The 16,196-nt window shown below is 35.5% G+C and overlaps 2 protein-coding genes across 5 annotated transcripts; both read right to left on the bottom strand.

Annotated features, from left to right (window-relative positions):
* Nucleotides 1-49: 49 nt before the first annotated feature.
* Nucleotides 50-5,296, bottom strand: LOC18437431 (P-loop containing nucleoside triphosphate hydrolases superfamily protein). 2 transcript variants are annotated; one of them, XM_006847639.4, is made up of 8 exons: nucleotides 4,749-5,296; nucleotides 4,364-4,468; nucleotides 3,391-3,468; nucleotides 2,813-2,960; nucleotides 2,612-2,682; nucleotides 1,931-2,027; nucleotides 1,285-1,493; nucleotides 50-347 (listed from the first exon to the last, which is right to left on the bottom strand). In XM_006847639.4, the coding sequence occupies exons 1-8, from the start codon at nucleotides 4,905-4,907 to the stop codon at nucleotides 78-80; spliced, it is 1,137 nt and encodes a 378-aa protein (XP_006847702.2). In that variant the 5' UTR covers nucleotides 4,908-5,296; the 3' UTR covers nucleotides 50-77. The 2 variants fall into 2 exon arrangements, 1 of the variants encoding a protein (XP_006847702.2); XR_016047844.1 differs by lacking the exon at nucleotides 1,931-2,027 and having other exon boundaries at nucleotides 4,749-5,293.
* A 7,474-nt stretch (nucleotides 5,297-12,770) lies between these two features.
* Nucleotides 12,771-15,989, bottom strand: LOC18437430 (NAC domain-containing protein 96). Of its 3 annotated transcripts, none has more exons than XM_006847638.4 (5): nucleotides 15,105-15,989; nucleotides 14,532-14,812; nucleotides 13,744-13,995; nucleotides 13,385-13,652; nucleotides 12,771-13,208 (listed from the first exon to the last, which is right to left on the bottom strand). In XM_006847638.4, the coding sequence occupies exons 1-5, from the start codon at nucleotides 15,259-15,261 to the stop codon at nucleotides 13,090-13,092; spliced, it is 1,077 nt and encodes a 358-aa protein (XP_006847701.1). In that variant the 5' UTR covers nucleotides 15,262-15,989; the 3' UTR covers nucleotides 12,771-13,089. The 3 variants fall into 3 exon arrangements, with proteins under 3 accessions (XP_006847701.1, XP_011624570.1, XP_011624571.1); XM_011626268.3 differs by having other exon boundaries at nucleotides 13,744-13,989; XM_011626269.3 differs by lacking the exon at nucleotides 13,744-13,995.
* Nucleotides 15,990-16,196: the final 207 nt, after the last annotated feature.

The raw sequence follows: 16,196 nt of genomic DNA, 5'->3' as shown, positions 1-16,196 counted from the left end.
TCATCTGACAGTTATATGATATAGAGAGAGAGAGATAGAGAGCGAGAAATAAACATAAAAGTATAGAACTAATATATTCAAATTACAATTGTGTGTTGATCTCTAGTTGGAAGAGGAGTTTCTAAAGTGTAATGGCCAAGCCTACCAGTTCTATACAAGTTTATTAACTTGGTGGAAACTCTGTGTAACTTATCGTTACCTGAATCTGGAGGTATTCGAAAGGCCTCAAGCAAGGCAAGAAGCTGAGATTCAATCAATCGCATCATTTGACTCTCATGTTCCAAATTACCCTGGAAAGTGGAGATTGTGTTGTACAGGACGCGACGTACATCCTTCACAATGAAATCCTGTAAGAAATATGTACATACGCAACTCAATATTGCAACAACCATATGCTATAATCAAAGTGATGAAAAAAAGGAAAACTTTGAAAGAATCTAAAGGGGAGAAAAAACATTCTCTCTGATTCGACTTCCTAGATTTTGATATTTCAATGGCAGTTTGATTCAACCAATTATGTCATGACTGATGCAAAATTATCAGAAACTGATTGATATTTCCAAGAGGGAAAAATAACTACATGTTTCCCGTGAGGAGAAACGTAGAAAACACTCTAAAATGTTTGAAGTCAATATCTCATGATCTTTCTAATGCTCAAATTGAATGTCCAATAGAATGCGGTCTAGTCTCCATTCAATATTAAGAGATATTTTCCGAATTCAGAAATGACATTTAGATATATTAGTGTGTATTTTCAAAATTCCAATATTGGGTCAGGCAAAGAGTTGAAGTAGACAGCATTTCCAAAATAAAACTCAACAATAGTAAAGGGCTCAAAATGGGTAATAACACATGCATCCACATCCACACAAGCACATATGAAAATGATAAAATTAATTTTAGACAGGAACAAAAAATAATGCACCATATCCCTCCCTCCCTCTCTTCCTCCCCCACCATATCTAACACAAAATGCCTCATCTGCGAAACAAGAATCAGAATATCGACATGGATCTTTACTGGAAAGATCAGATAATTTCATATGACCAGACAAAATAATTCCAATCAATAAAATTAGAGGAATCTCACATGTTAACTTTTGGATCAACATGCCCCAACTCGAGGACTTGCAACTACACTTGTTAAACCATGGAATCCAGACTCATTTCCTTCATCTCAACAAGTTCTATTTTCATACACGCAATAATATATTCTTTCAAATTAACATATCAATCAAGGTTCTGGAACCATCAAATGAAATCAAGGAGAAAAGCTTTGATATACCTGAGTGTGATCTGTGGGGTACTGCCTTTTCTTCCTTCCTGGTTCAGCACTATCTGAATCTCTGCCCAAGAGGTGATTCTGAGATGGCCCATTGTTATCCTCTTGGGCTTTCAAGTTCTTCCAGTGCCTGTATTCCTCAGAACTGTTGAGGATGGCCAGAAAATATTTTGCAATCTGATATTCTCCAGCCAAACTATCCTCTATAGCACCTGGTATTGATAAAACTTGAGAACGTGAACACATAATAGATGCAAACAACACAATAAATTAATTTGCAGAAACAAATAGAAAATGAAATAAAATATCTGAGCCCATAAATTTTGTAAAGGCAATCTTTTTTTTTGGATTTTCAAAGGCAGAAAGTATGTTATAATCCAATAAACTATAAAGAAACCAAACTATTACGTCATTGCCATCCATTGAAACAATTATCAATGATGGACAGGGAGTGGAACCTGTGTCAAATGAAAATTTCCACGGCACCAATACTACTAATTGGAAGAATAATCCCCAATATTTTCAATCTAATAAAGTTTGATCCATACAAGGTGAAACAAAACACTGCTAAGGTCTTTCCCTAAGTACAATTAGTGACTTAGCCAGGAGTTGCAAATGTTTGGTATTCTTAAAAGAAATTGATTAGCACCTGTTAAAGCAAGATTTGAGCACATCTCGATGTTCAGAACTTCGGGAACCAAAACACCTGGCGTATCTAAGACAAATATATTGGGCTTGCTCGCTATCTGCAGGGATAAAATAACAACTAATACTTCCTGTGATTGTAATAGGATATCTTTAAAGTACTTAGGAAAAAAAGTCACAGACCGACTGAGATACAAGTAATAGCTAAACTTGCGCACTATCAAAATCACCATTTATTGCAGCCATGGAAACATACCCCTCAAGCTAAGAAGTATAAAACGTTGAAAGTAAAACCTCAATTATATTTGTAGATTAGATTCTTCAACTTGAAAACTTAAATAATATTTTAAATTTTATAATTTACTATTGATTGTCAAGACAGTACATACTGATCTCTTACACAAGATCTACATGTAGAATAGTGGTAAGTGCTAAGATAGCTGGAGAGTACTCAAATGTTAAGGCTTCACCAGAACAACCCTCCTAACCAAGGAACTGGGGACCTTGTTGGCATCCTCGATGATATGATGATATGAGATGGCCAATGGTTCTCAAATCTCAAAAATATTGTCTAGGATGACCCCTAAATATTGGATGTACACAAAGAAAGGATTGGGCAACAAAACAACTATTTAAAAATATAACACAATTTTACCAGTAATAAAAAGAAAAAACCATTACACACCTTAAAACTACCAATATCTTTTGTTTCTCCTGGGTGTGGACTCACTATTGTATGCTTCAGTTTCCCCTTCTCTAGGAATAGAATAAAGCACAAATTGCAAGAAAGAATAAGACATGTCAGAAATAAGATAATCCAACAAGGGGTTAATATTCCTGGATCTTACTTTCTATTTCACACCAGTCTCAAATTTAAGTTGGATACCCGTAGAACTAATTCGACCAATTTGATGCAGAGAGTTAACAATGGCTGACTTCCCAACATTTGGAATTCCAACGACCATTATAGTTGCCGTAGGCTTTGAACGATCAACATTCATTTTGCTTACTTGTGCTTGTATAAAATTTAGCAACTGCATAAACAACACGAAACACTTTACCCAAAACACAAACAGGAAATATCAGCAACAATACCCAAATATCAGGGAAATATCCCAATATTAGAGCACTAATGAATCTAACTTCCAAAAACCAAAAAGAAAAAAAAGTCTATCTAGTTTCTGTAATGACAACACATTTTAAGAACCTTCTTCATAAATCAACAATGAAACCATAATAATGAGGCACCCTGAGATAATCTCCAAAAGCTCCATACTGACCATACATAAGATAATTTTTTCCAGGAAGGTCAATAGTAAAGCGAATACGAAGCAGACATCTAAACAAGGAACAAGTTGATAATAGGATTACACCCCCTAATATAAATGAGAGAACCCATTCACCTTTGCTAAGGACCTGGGAAACCTATTTCCACATGCCTCTATTTATGAGACGAAGAGGTACCTTTGTAATATCATCTTTATTGTGGGCATTGAGACCACAGCAATTGTAGTTCTGTCCTTCAAAATGCCTCATCCAATTCTAAGAGAACAAGAAGTTTCAGAGAACAATGATTAGTATTTTCTGTCAACTATAAAAAAAAAAAGAAATAATGAAAAAGAGAACCATGAGTAGTTCAGTACTTGATCAACATTTATTCCGGTGTTTTCAAACTTCGCTCAGGCAGTAACTCGGCCAAGTCCGAGTGAATGCAGCCAAGTAGTATACAGGGCCAAAAGGCCCTAAAAATTTTAAAAAAATTCAAAACATTTGTTTAAAAATAAAAAAAAATTGTAAAACTGAAACAAAACCAAAGACAAACAAAAAATATCCTAAAAGATAAATAAAATAGGGAATTAAGAAATTTGATTTATGGCTGGAGACATTTCAAAAAAATTCAAAAAAGAGGAAAATATAAAGAAAGGGCATATGACAAGAAAAATTCACAAATCATCGTAAAAAAATCCAAATCACATATAATTTTTATGCATTAATTCAACATTTTTATATAATTTCCACATTTTTTAAAAAAATTTAAATGGCACAAGTTGCACCTGAGTACTCCGCGCGGCAAAGAGCTGAGTCCGGTTGGACTCATCTGAGTTTTCAATCTCTGATTTCTATTAACACTTATAAACCAATCCATTGATGCTATGAAAAAAATAAGCAAGAAATGGTCAATAGAGATGTAAAGCAGGCCAGGCATCCAACATTAGGAGCTAAGATGATTCACATCTATCTTAGTAACAGAACAAGTCCTTAATCAATCTTCTGATTGACCAATATTTTCAAGCCCTCGCTTTCATTTCTTGAATTGGTGGCATATCATAAATATATAATGCAAAAAAAAAAAAAAAAGGAACACCCCGGAAGATGAAAATTCAAATACTCATATAACATTAAGCATTAAAGAAGAAATTTAGACTAAGGTGGGTACCTGCGTTTGTGAAGGACTAGCTAAATCCTTCTTGTTTAAGACTACCAAATGCCTAGACTTCGATGGAATATGTTGAGAATTTTGGTATTTAGATGAAAATGGCACCTGTATACACATATAATAAAAGCACAAAGAGCACTTTAATCCATGAAGCTTTGCCCTAATCATTCATCAAATTTAAGCAAAGAACCCTTAGTCTAGAAAATGTTTTGCAAAAATGGGTTGGCCCATAACCAACATTTATACAAAGAAACCCAAACTGTTAATTATGTAGCATATCAAAGCTCATAGCATCAGTTAACAAAAAACAAAAGAAATCAAATAACACATTTAATAAAAGATAAAAAAAAAAAAAAAAAGAAGGAAAGAAGAAATCTTGACTTACCCTTGAATCCCTAATTTCCAAAATGTAGTCAACCAAAGGAAAACGTTCTATAATGGCTTGAGAAGCAGTGGCCATCAAAGGAGTGAACCAGCTTCGACCCCCTTTTGACGCATCCATGACAGAAAACCCTAACCCCCTGGCAAAACTCGCCCTAGCCATGACGAGCACAACAAAAAAAATGTTTTTTTTCCAGGAAAGAGTGGAATTTCTCAATGGCGTTGTTACAAAGTAAAGTGCTCACTCCATGGATGCTCCCTGTAAACCCTAGGACAAGGCTCAAAAGACAGAAATTGGGAGGCTTTTTAGGGTTTTTTTTTGGTCAGTTAAATGTTTGTGTCCACCATGAACGCCGCATCTCAACTGCTAACGAATAGCCGTTGCCAAAGGTAAAAAAATGGAGACTTTCTTGGCTGTAAAATTTGAATTTCTCCAATGGCGTTCTGCGTAAAGCACTGCACTCGCCCCCTCCATGTCAGTACAGTGATACCTGGGGAGAGAGAGAGCGGGGTGCGACATTGTTAACCCAAAAGGACTAAATTGCCCTTCAAGAGAGAGAAAGAGAGGTCCAACCAAGGAGGCTGAAGACCTCACTTACCAACGGGTCGGGTCTCCGTCCGGGTCCGGCCAGACTTGAAAATATATTGTAGGTCCTGGTCCTGGCCCTGGACCTGGACTTGGGACTTGAGTCGGGACCCGGACCTGATCCAAAAATTAAATATCCATGTATTTAACTATAGAAAAAGTTTATATAAGTACGAGGCTCTAGACAATCAAATTAGGACACACCTCAAAAATATCATTAGAAGAGGTTATTTTGATGCTCAGATATCCTCAAATTGATCATCTCGACATCAAGATGCATGGACATAAGAAAAAAAAAATAGATTTCAAGTTTTGGAAATAGTGCATCTTGTAATGTATTTTTGGACCGTCAATTTTTAAGATTTTCAAGTTTTCATAGATATGCTCTATCTACACTATTTTTTAAGCTTTAAAATTTATAATTGAAGATGAAAATATATTTTAAAGCTATCACAAACATTTTCAATATTGAAATTATATTTTTTTATACCATTCGAAGGTGTGCTTTATTTTGATTGTTTAGAACCTCGATTCTACACAAACTGTGCCCTTTGATTTTATTTAAATATTTTTATAAAGTGGGACTTGAGAAAATATTATGGGCCCCGAATCGGGACCATACCATACCCAATTGGACCAGGACCCTAACCCAAATGGTGATTAGGTCCAAGATCTGAACCCGGACCCTACCCGTTAGGTCCAATTTTTGGACCATATGTGGAACTCGGTTGGGTCCAAGTCCATTGGCATCTGCCACCCCTACTTACCCAATATCAATTTAAAACCCAACGATTATCGATCCGGGTTGTCAATCTAGATGGGAATTAGTCAGGCTAGCCTGCTATCAGAAAGCTATGGGGGCCAGCCTAGAATCAAAAACTTTCGAGGGTTTGTGATGAATAATAGGAACTTAGGAATGGAGGCTGAGAATGTTCCTTTTGAGTAAAACCTTGTAGAAGCCTCTTGAAAAGGTGGAAAGCTAGTAGAATCAAAGGGGCATATTTCTTGTTTGTGAGTGCTACTGATCACAGCAAAAGCAAGCCAGCCCACTGAGAAGGACCTTAGTGAATAAACATTCTAAGACACTCATGAAACCACAGAAAAAGCACACTTCTTGAAAGGTCTTGTTCACTAAAAACTGATTCCCTAAAGTTTATTTATTCTAAACAAAACCTCATATCACTTAAAACACTTCCTGCTCTTGGAGGGAAATGCAATTTCATGTTTTGGACTCTCTCTCTCCCTCACACAAAACACATCATAAAAATTCATACACAAACAATAGATCATTAATATCCTAATGATCAACTCAACTGAATAAAATTTTGTTGAAAGTAGAGCTCTCTCTCAAAGCACATGCACGTATGCACACACACACAATAAATCATTAATATCCTTAGGACCAATATAACCAAATAAAATTTAGTTGAAAATAGAGCTGTCTCTCCCTCTGACATGCGCACACACGCACCTGCGCTCATACACACATAAACCCACGGAAGTACTAAGGATCGATTCAACCACTAGGAAACATCATTGAAAATCGAAGACCTGGTGCTTTTTAAGCATGGGATGATAAGATGAATTAGAAAGAAACATGGGAATTAAACCAGAAGCTGCTGTGACTTACATGAGCATTGAGCAGCATCTCAGTTTTTCAGGCAATCAGATTTGCACCCATTTCTCCTCAAAGCCTTCACAATTCTGGAACTGTTTGCATGTCCTCTCACCACCACCTTCTTGCACCTCAATTCTACTTCCACTTTTTTTGACCCCTACTGGAAAACAATCACATACATGAATCTCTCTCTCTCTCTCTCTCTCTCTCTCTCTCTCTCTCTTTCTCTCTCTCTATATATATATATATATATATATATATATATATATAACACTATGAAACCCTCCCACATACATGTGAGTAGGACCTAAATGATCACTATTAAATTTTGACACAAATATTTAGAAAAGTTATCACATGGGTGTGGGATTTGGGTGAATGGTTTATTGATAACTTTTTTAGATATCTGTGTCAAAATTTAATGGTGATCCTTACAAACGCCTATAGACGAAAATCTATAGTGATTTCGCCCCACCCTATCCAACCGTCTGTTCAAGGAAATTGAAATCTAAGGGATCTGATTCATGAAATGCTTCAAACCCCAAAAAAAAAATTAAGCTTGCCTCTCCTCCCGCTTCCTCTCCTCTGCTCTGTATGCCTCCACTCTCTTTCGCTTGCCCTCCTGTCTCCTTTGCTCTACTAAGTTCCCCTCACTCTCGATCGCTCCCTTCCCTCTCTTTGCTCTGTCAAACTCCCCTCACTCTCTTTGCGAAGCTTCCTGCAACAACTGCGCACTCTCTCTACGACCTCCCCTCTCTATGCAAGGCTTCCCTCGCGCTAGCTGCAGCAGCTGCGCATCCCTCTGTCTCTATTTACAGCCAGAAACCCATGCGCTTGGGCATCCCTATGTCTCCCTGGCGGCCATTGAAGCCTTCTTAGCCATACAGAGAGAAATCCTATGGGTGTCAAAGCCAGGGACCTCTCTCGATCGATTTCAGGTATGGGATCCAAAAGCTCAAATTTTTGGAGTTTTCTCTTTCTACAAGTTCCTTCCTTTGATATATAGATTAGATGGAAGAAAAAAATAGGATTTTCCCTGATTCTCTTCTTTATACAAGTTCCTTGCAACTGATTTAATCACATGAGAAAAACAACTTATCTACTTCTATTAAAAATCATTTGACCTTGCTACTTTCAAAATCAAAAGCAAAAGCAAATTTACTGAGGAAGAGAAATATATGATTTCCAAAATTTCCTAATTATTGTTATTCAAATCAGATTTTTATTATTGTTCATTTTTGTTGAGTCTTGTAGAAACATATGGTTAGGGTATCAGTTTCTCTTTGTGCTAAGTTTATCGAAGAAGGGACACCTAGAGCAATGGGGACCATAGTCCTTAATAAAAGCATCTGAAATAATAAAATGTGGTGTTATAATGTATAACAACCTGTAACTTTTATTCTTTTCATTTCATTTTTTTTTTATCATTATCATTGTCTGTTATGAAGTGAAAGCAACAGTTCAGAAATTTACAAGAAATTAGCTGGTTACCCATTTCATTTTTTATAGTTTCTTTATGTGGGCATTTGTTCCTGGAAATCAATAGGACAAATAAGTGGGTGTATTCTTTTCTCTTGTGTACCTTGTTATTAGAAAGGGTGAACTAGGCTGCGTGATAATTCTCATGGTTATTGCGTTATATATTGGGGTCTCTATTGTCGGCCTCAGTGCCTTGTTTGATTATGTAAACCATTAGGTTTCAAACTCTGTGATATGCAGAAACAAAAATAAATTTAGAACTGAGCAAATTTTAGGATGCTTGTGATATGCCCAAATTTTGAAGTTTGAATTTTTTACCCAAAATTTTTCAAGGATATTGTTTTGATTTAAGGCTGGTAATGTACTTACTGTGAAACTTTTGTACTGGTACGAGGGTTTATATAGAGCTTTTCTTATAATGAAATAATTTGTTTTGTGATTCCATATTTAGTGCAATGATTCTGGTTTTATGAGCCCATTTCTATTTGTTGCTTTGATCCTATGTTTGGTGCAATGGTTCGGTTTTTTGTGCTCATTTATAATTGTTGCTTTCTTCTTTATACAAAACTTCAAATAATTGGGTTATTGAATCTATTACTTTATATGAATGTTGTTTTCTGCTCTAATTTGATATGTGTCTTTCTATAAATAGCGTGTCTTTCTTTAATTCAATCTGTTATCCATAATTTGCAAAAGAATTTTCTTATTGCACTATTGCCTCCCAATAATATTTATTGTTTATTAGTTACAATTTGCACTTTGCAGTCTTGATGACGTCTCTTTTATCTGTTAAGGATTGTTTGAGATTTCTTCTGAAATTTTTGCAATATAGATTGTATAGGCACTATTATAGATATTGTTTTGGGAAATCAGTGTTTGTGCATAACAAAATGTCCTAGTTCAAATTGGGTCATCTTGCTTTGAAGACAAGATGCAAAAATCTAAAAAGAGAATAGAGCCAACGGAAATATCCCCATTTAAGAATTGTGGCACTAAAAAGTGGCAGTCAAAGCTGAGGCTAGTCCACTAACTAATAGTTAGCCCAACGGCTCAAATTGAGTCTAATGCTTAAAAAAACCTAAAAAAAGAAAAACAATTAAAAATTGGATGCCCCTTATCATTGGTAACAGCGTTTAAAAAAACGCCGAGTCGAACCGAACTCGCCCGGTTCGACTCGAGAATCGCTATGGATGGATCGAATCGGCGAAAAAAACGGGAATCGTCCGGTTCTAGAGAGAGCCGGACGATTCTTTACAGTGACTTGCTGATTCACTGTACGGGATCGGCAAGTCAGTACAGTGAATCGGCGAGTCCCGTACGGATTTTTTTTTTTTTTTTTTTTTTTTTTTTTTTTTTTTTTTTTTTTTTTTTTTTTTTTTGTAACCCATGATAGAATTTTTTGTAATCCATGATCGATTTTTTTGTAATCCATGATCGAAATGTTTGTATTTTTTTCAATCCATGATCGAATTTTTTGTTTTTTTTTTTTTTTTTGTAACCCATGATAGAATTTTTTGTAATCCATGATCGAATGTTTTGTAATACATGATCGAAATGTTTGTTTTTTTTTTGTAATCCATGATCGAAATGTTTGTTTTTTTTTTTGTAATCCATGATCGAATTTTTTGTTTTTTGTTTTTTTTGTAACCCATGATAGATTTTTGTAATCCATGATTGAATTTTTTTTAATCCATGATCGAATTGTTTTTTTCTTTTTTGTAATCCACGATTGAATTTTTTGTTTTTTTTTGTTTTTTTTTTTTTGTAATCCATGATCGAATTTTATGTAATCGATGATCGAATTTTATGTAATCCATGATCGAATTTTTTGTACTCCATGATTGAATTTTTTGAAAATTTGTGATTTTTTTTTTTTAATCCATGATCAAATTTTTTTTGTAATCCATGATAGAATTTTTTGAAAATTTGTGATTTTTTTTTTAATCCATGATCGAATTTTTTTTTTAATCCATGATCGATTTTTTTGAAAATTTGTTTTTTTTTTTTTTTTAATCCATGATCGATTTTTTTGAAAATTTGTTTTTTTTTTTTTTTTAATCCATATTATTCAAAGAAAAAATGAGAGAGATGATGATTCTGAGGCCACCCTATCCCAGCCATATTATTCACATATCAAGTCCCAACAGCAACAGTGTAGGGATGAGCACGACAGTGCAGGTGAGCATGAAAGATGGACAATCTTCGGGGATTTTAGATTGGGAACACAACAAAACACTAACACTTAGGGATTTGAGAATAGTCAGACGCCTGCTAATATCGATGATTCGTTTTTAGATCGAATCAATGAATTGTTAAACCAATTCAATCAATGGCACCAGCGTGACCAAGAAGAACAATAACGTCGTCTATCATTTTATTTTTAGATCATATGTTACTAATTTTATGCTTTATTGTAGTCCATGTATGTTGATATACTTATTCCATGATAATTCTATGTTTATCCTTTTGTGTGATGTAAATTAAATGCTGAATAGCGGTTCATGCAGGGAAAGAACATATCAATATTCGCATATTCATTCAAAAACATGAAAATTCTTAATGGAGTACCCTCATTTCTTATTGAATTCCTAAAAAACAATATTTATAATGAATTTTAATAATTTTTTAGGATTTTTTTTAAGCTTTATTTTGATCGATTCACCCGATTTCAGATCCGGATCGCCGATTCGCCGATCCGGATCGGTTTTTTGGAAGCCCTATCCGGGTCACCGATCCGTTTTTTAAACCATTGATTGGTAGACATTTCCTCACCCTTCTCTCATTATGAAATCCATCCATCTCCACCATCAGCTCCAAAAACTGCATGAGAAGAAAAACATTTCACTTACTACAAAGTACGAATTATAAGAAAAATGACAACATTTAAGTCTGATAGATAAAACACAGTATAAAACACAGTTAGAGTTATTAAGTGAACCGGAAAACCTCCATGAAAAAGAGAAAGTACTGGAGAGAAACTGAAATCAAATGGCAGGGCTAATGGAATGATAGGATTACAGGGCACCTGACCTTTAAAAATTTGACACTGATTCTTCAATTGTAGAAAGAAGAGAGATGAGGTGGAGGGAGAAGAAGATGCACATGTAAGGGAGCCATGAATGGTATGAACTTACAGTCCTAAAAGCTTGAGAAAATTGCACCAATGATATTTTTAGGGACTTTATGAAGACAGTATGGCTTTATAAGGAAGCTTTCAAGTTGAATTACATAAATTAAAATTACAATAAAACGAGCCATTTTTCAAGTATTAGGAATGATCAGAAAAAGCAGTAGTTTCTAGATTGATTAATGGAGTCACGGTTTTGGAAAAAGATTAAATGAGAGAATAAAATCCATAATCAACCCGAGGTAGCTGATTTTAAAAAAATAAGAAGAACAAGAAGAACAAAAGGGAAAGCTCTGTTCCTCAGTAACATAATGTCATAAAACATAATAACACAAGAAAAAGTTTATATAAGGATGCTACCTTATAATGTAGAACTACAGATAAAACATAATAACACAAGAAAAAGTTTATATAAGGATGCTACCTTATAATGTAGAACTACAGATGCCCCCTCAAAAATCCATCGTAAAAGGTACTTTTAATGTTCTTTTGATTGATCATCTTGACATCGAGATGTATGACTATGAATAATAAAAAGATTTTAAGTCTCAGAAATAGTGCATTTTGCAACATATTATCTACACCATCTATTTTCAAGATTTTCATATGTTTATAGTTCTACTTGATTTTAGCCATTTTTGAAATTTAAAATTTTATAATTAGATATAAAAATAGATTTGAAGATAATCCTAAGAACATTTTCCATCAAAATTATATACCATGATAAAATTTGAAGGTGCACCTTACCCCTACACCTACGGATGCATCCGTATGCACACTGCACCCATAACATAATGTGACAAAGCATTTTTATTGAAACATTCATCACCCACTTTGATTCAACTAATCACCCATTTATTTTTGTAATGAATAAACCCCACTGTAAAACCATTCCCACTGCTTCATTGAATTATTCCCACTGCTTTATAAGTTTATCGAATCATCCTAAGTAAGTTCATGACCATTATAGGCCCATCAAACTCAGACATCCAAGGCCTGTATCCAGCTTTCCAACTGACTGAGAGAGAGAGAGAGAGAGAGAGAGTTAATGCAATGATGATAGATTTCAAAGAAAAAAAGAAAGGTTCGCAACCCAACTTATTCATCGAATAATAAAAAGTTATATCCATGTAAATGCATGAAAGCGAGGCAACATCAATCTTTTTGACATTGGAGGGGGAGAGACAGAGATATCAAAGGATGTCATGGTTCAATATGCAAGAACAGGAAGACCCCCATTAATAGTGCTCATATAAAATTCGAGCAATATGATTACAACATGCAGAAGTACCCATCGATACTTCCAAGAGTTTTACAATCCGCTAGGCCCATATAACAAGTAATATAGATCTACCTCCACCAGGAGACTTGTATTTATTTAATGCAATAGCAAATATTACATATGACTCTTTAAAAGGTTGAGAATTTTTCTTCTTCTTCTCCAAGCACAACGGTTAAAAGGTGGTATATAACTTCTGAACACCAAAAAGGCCACTACCCATGACAGCATTAAGAACTTGGTGTGAAGTTCTCTCTCATATCACAATGACTTGACTATCCTCTAACTGCCATAAACTGCTAAGCTCACCAGTGCTTCCATCTCCACTGGCTTGTCTACAAATGGGGGATAGTATGGAGTTTCGAAATTCGAAACCTGCATTAAACAGATTGTTTTAAAAGTTCTGTAAAATAGCCATCTACTCATAAGAAAGCTCAAACTTTTAATCTCCCTAAAGAGCAGTGGTTACTCTGTTAAACCAAAGTATCCCCTGCCCCCTTCTCTCTCTCTCACACACACACACACATACAAAATAAGATTTGAGGGCCAACCTGAAATACCAGTGCTAAAAGGAATGTTGTCTTCGAGTTCGTGGCTTTGAAACCCCATATCTTCATCTCCACACATTCCAAAACCAAGAGTAGGCTTGAAATAGAGTGACAAACAGTCCATATCTTCAAAATGATCAGCTGGATCGTTTTTAGTTATTTCATTTTCATCTGAGATGTTTGGGGAGGGAAAACCACTAGGCAACTCCATGACATCACCTGAATGCATTTCCTTCATCGACCCAATTCGAGATGACTCAGCATATCCACTCTGCCATGACACCAAGTAATAAGCCACTGAGAACAGAGCTTCAACAGTCACATCTCTCTCTCTCTCACACACACACACACACGCTATAGACCTGTGATATGTCAGAAGGATTATCTGGTTGAAGCAAAATGTGATTCTTAATAGTCTTCCGGGGATTTTTAACGATGCGGCCTCTTCCTTGTCGACACTCTTGAAGTGGCTTCTCCATAAGGGGTTTATTAACATCAAGAGTGAGAGGGGGAATGGCAGTCCTCTTTGTTTTGGGCTCATCTTGGTGATTAGGACCCTTTTGCCCCTGATCATGCCTTTTAATTACCCGACATAACGCAAAAGCATCCTGAAACTAACAGAAACCAACCATCCCCTGTTTAATACCATATTCAATCAAACAATTTGGTAGTTTAATCGTTTTATATGATTACCCCCTCCCCCTCCCCCATCCACATCCTACTCTCTCCCTCTCCCTCTTTCTGTCTCTTTTTTAAGCTGATTCTTTAGTTTATCTCTTCTGCAAATTGTGCAATCAAACAGTTTTTGAAATTAAATACGGATTTTTATTTTCTCAGTAGAAGGGTAAGTTATACTAAGGAAGAAGCAATACAAATAAATGTTTCTCCCCAGAGAGCACGGATGTGAACCAGGCGATTAAAAATAACTTGCATTCAATATCCCAAGACCCAAATAATGCAAGAGATAGGATGCACTTAGGTATTCACTAGCCACTCTATATCCCAAAAAAAATATATCAGACACAAAGTTGTGAATATATCAACAAAAGATTCCATAACTTCCAATGAAGTTGAATGAAGATTAAATCATAAAACATGAAGTTTTTCCCCCCTTTTGTGTGTGTGTGTGAGAGAGAGAGAGAGAGAGTACCTGAACAGAAGAAGCACCTCGAGCCAAATCTTCAGAAAGGCGATACTCATGCATGATCCAATCAGTCCTATCTCCTGCAGGAGCTCTCCCTCTATAGAAGACAAGGGTCTTTTTGAACCCAGTCACTGAAGAATGGCACATAGTGATCTTTCGATCTTTACCTGTAGCTTTCCAATACCCAGCTGAAGTGGCCCTGTTTGTTCGAGAGCCATTCGGGTATTTCCTATCGCGAGGACAGAAGAAAAACCACTCCATATCTCTCTTTGGAAGGAAAGACTTGTCTGAAATTTCATAAGAAAGTGTTCATAACATCACAAGAGGAAGATAGATTAAAATCTATTACAGAGAATCCCCAAGAAACTACAGTGCTTTGGAAAAAAAAACTAGTATTTTGCTACTACTAAAAACTCTGAATTTCACTCTGTTTTTAAGTACATGTAATGGTTTCTAAAACTGTAAAATTCAAAAATATCTTTCAATGAGCAGGTATTATAAAAGATTACTGCATGAGAAATACTTCATAATTCATCAGTCAGCCAGAGAGAGAGAGAGAGAGAGAGAGAGAGGACCTACCTGGTAGCTCCCAAGGATCAAACTTGTACAAGTCAATCTCAGGGATAACTTCAAGCTCAATCTTGAGCCCCTCAATTTTCCTCTTCAAGTAATAACCCACCAATTCCTCATCAGTGGGGTGAAACCTAAAACCAGGAGGCAATGACATAGGGCCCATTCTTGAAAAACCCCTCAAAAAAATAAATCAAATCCCAAAAAATAAAATAAAATTCTCTTCAACAAAGACCCACCACTATAAACAATTTGACATTTGCAAGTGTTCACCCAAATTTTAGAAAATTTTGGTGACCCACAGCTCCCATTGCAAATTTTTGATATTTCCAAAATGGGAAGCTCTTAACAACATGAAGACCCAATACCAATTCATGATTTCTAGAAAAGGATACTTTATATAATACATTGTTTGCCCCCAAGGAGTTTAAGAGTTGCCAAAAATAGTAAACCCTGTTCTTTGCACCAAAAGAAGTTCTGCTAACTTCAACCAAATATTCCAATCTTGGAATCTTTTTGCAGCACAGAGTGATTTCTCAAGGAATTCAATCTTCCCAAACAACAAAAACAGTTTCTAAATCTCAAAAACAGAATCTTTTAAAGCTGAGCATCCGCACAAATCACAATCAAAATTTTCAAAATATGGGAGCACTTCTGTTACAGTTACACTAATTAAACAAACACCAATAGACCTCAGAAAACAGAGTACTCAGATATCTAAAATTCTTAACAAAGATAACTGAAGCTCAATAGCAGAAACTAGAAACCAACTTCAAAGCTTCCAAGAATTGAATTTTATTTTTTTTCCAGCACACGGTACAAGAAGATCAGTTTTAGACCCCAAAAACCAAGGTACCCAAATGGCCTAGAAGAGATATTCAAACTCCAAAGCTTGATGCCAGTATTTAAGCAACTCATGGGGATTTATATAAGCATGGGTATATGAGATCCAAGGCCGAAAGTTGCAGGTTTCTTGTCTTAAGCCACTAAAAATTCCATAAGAGTGGGCCAAAACCATAACCCAGTTCACACTCTCAGTCTCTTCTCTTTGTCATATTATGGTTCTTTTTCTGTTATATTTTATTTGCATTGCTGGTACCT

This window comes from Amborella trichopoda, chromosome 13 (genome assembly GCF_054954075.1).
Source record: "Amborella trichopoda isolate Santa Cruz 75 chromosome 13, AtrichopodaSantaCruz75HAP2 v2.0, whole genome shotgun sequence".
Taxonomy (NCBI): domain Eukaryota; kingdom Viridiplantae; phylum Streptophyta; class Magnoliopsida; order Amborellales; family Amborellaceae; genus Amborella; species Amborella trichopoda.
The sequence above is the reverse complement of the archived record's forward strand: the minus strand, read 5'-3'. Positions and strand labels throughout refer to the sequence as shown.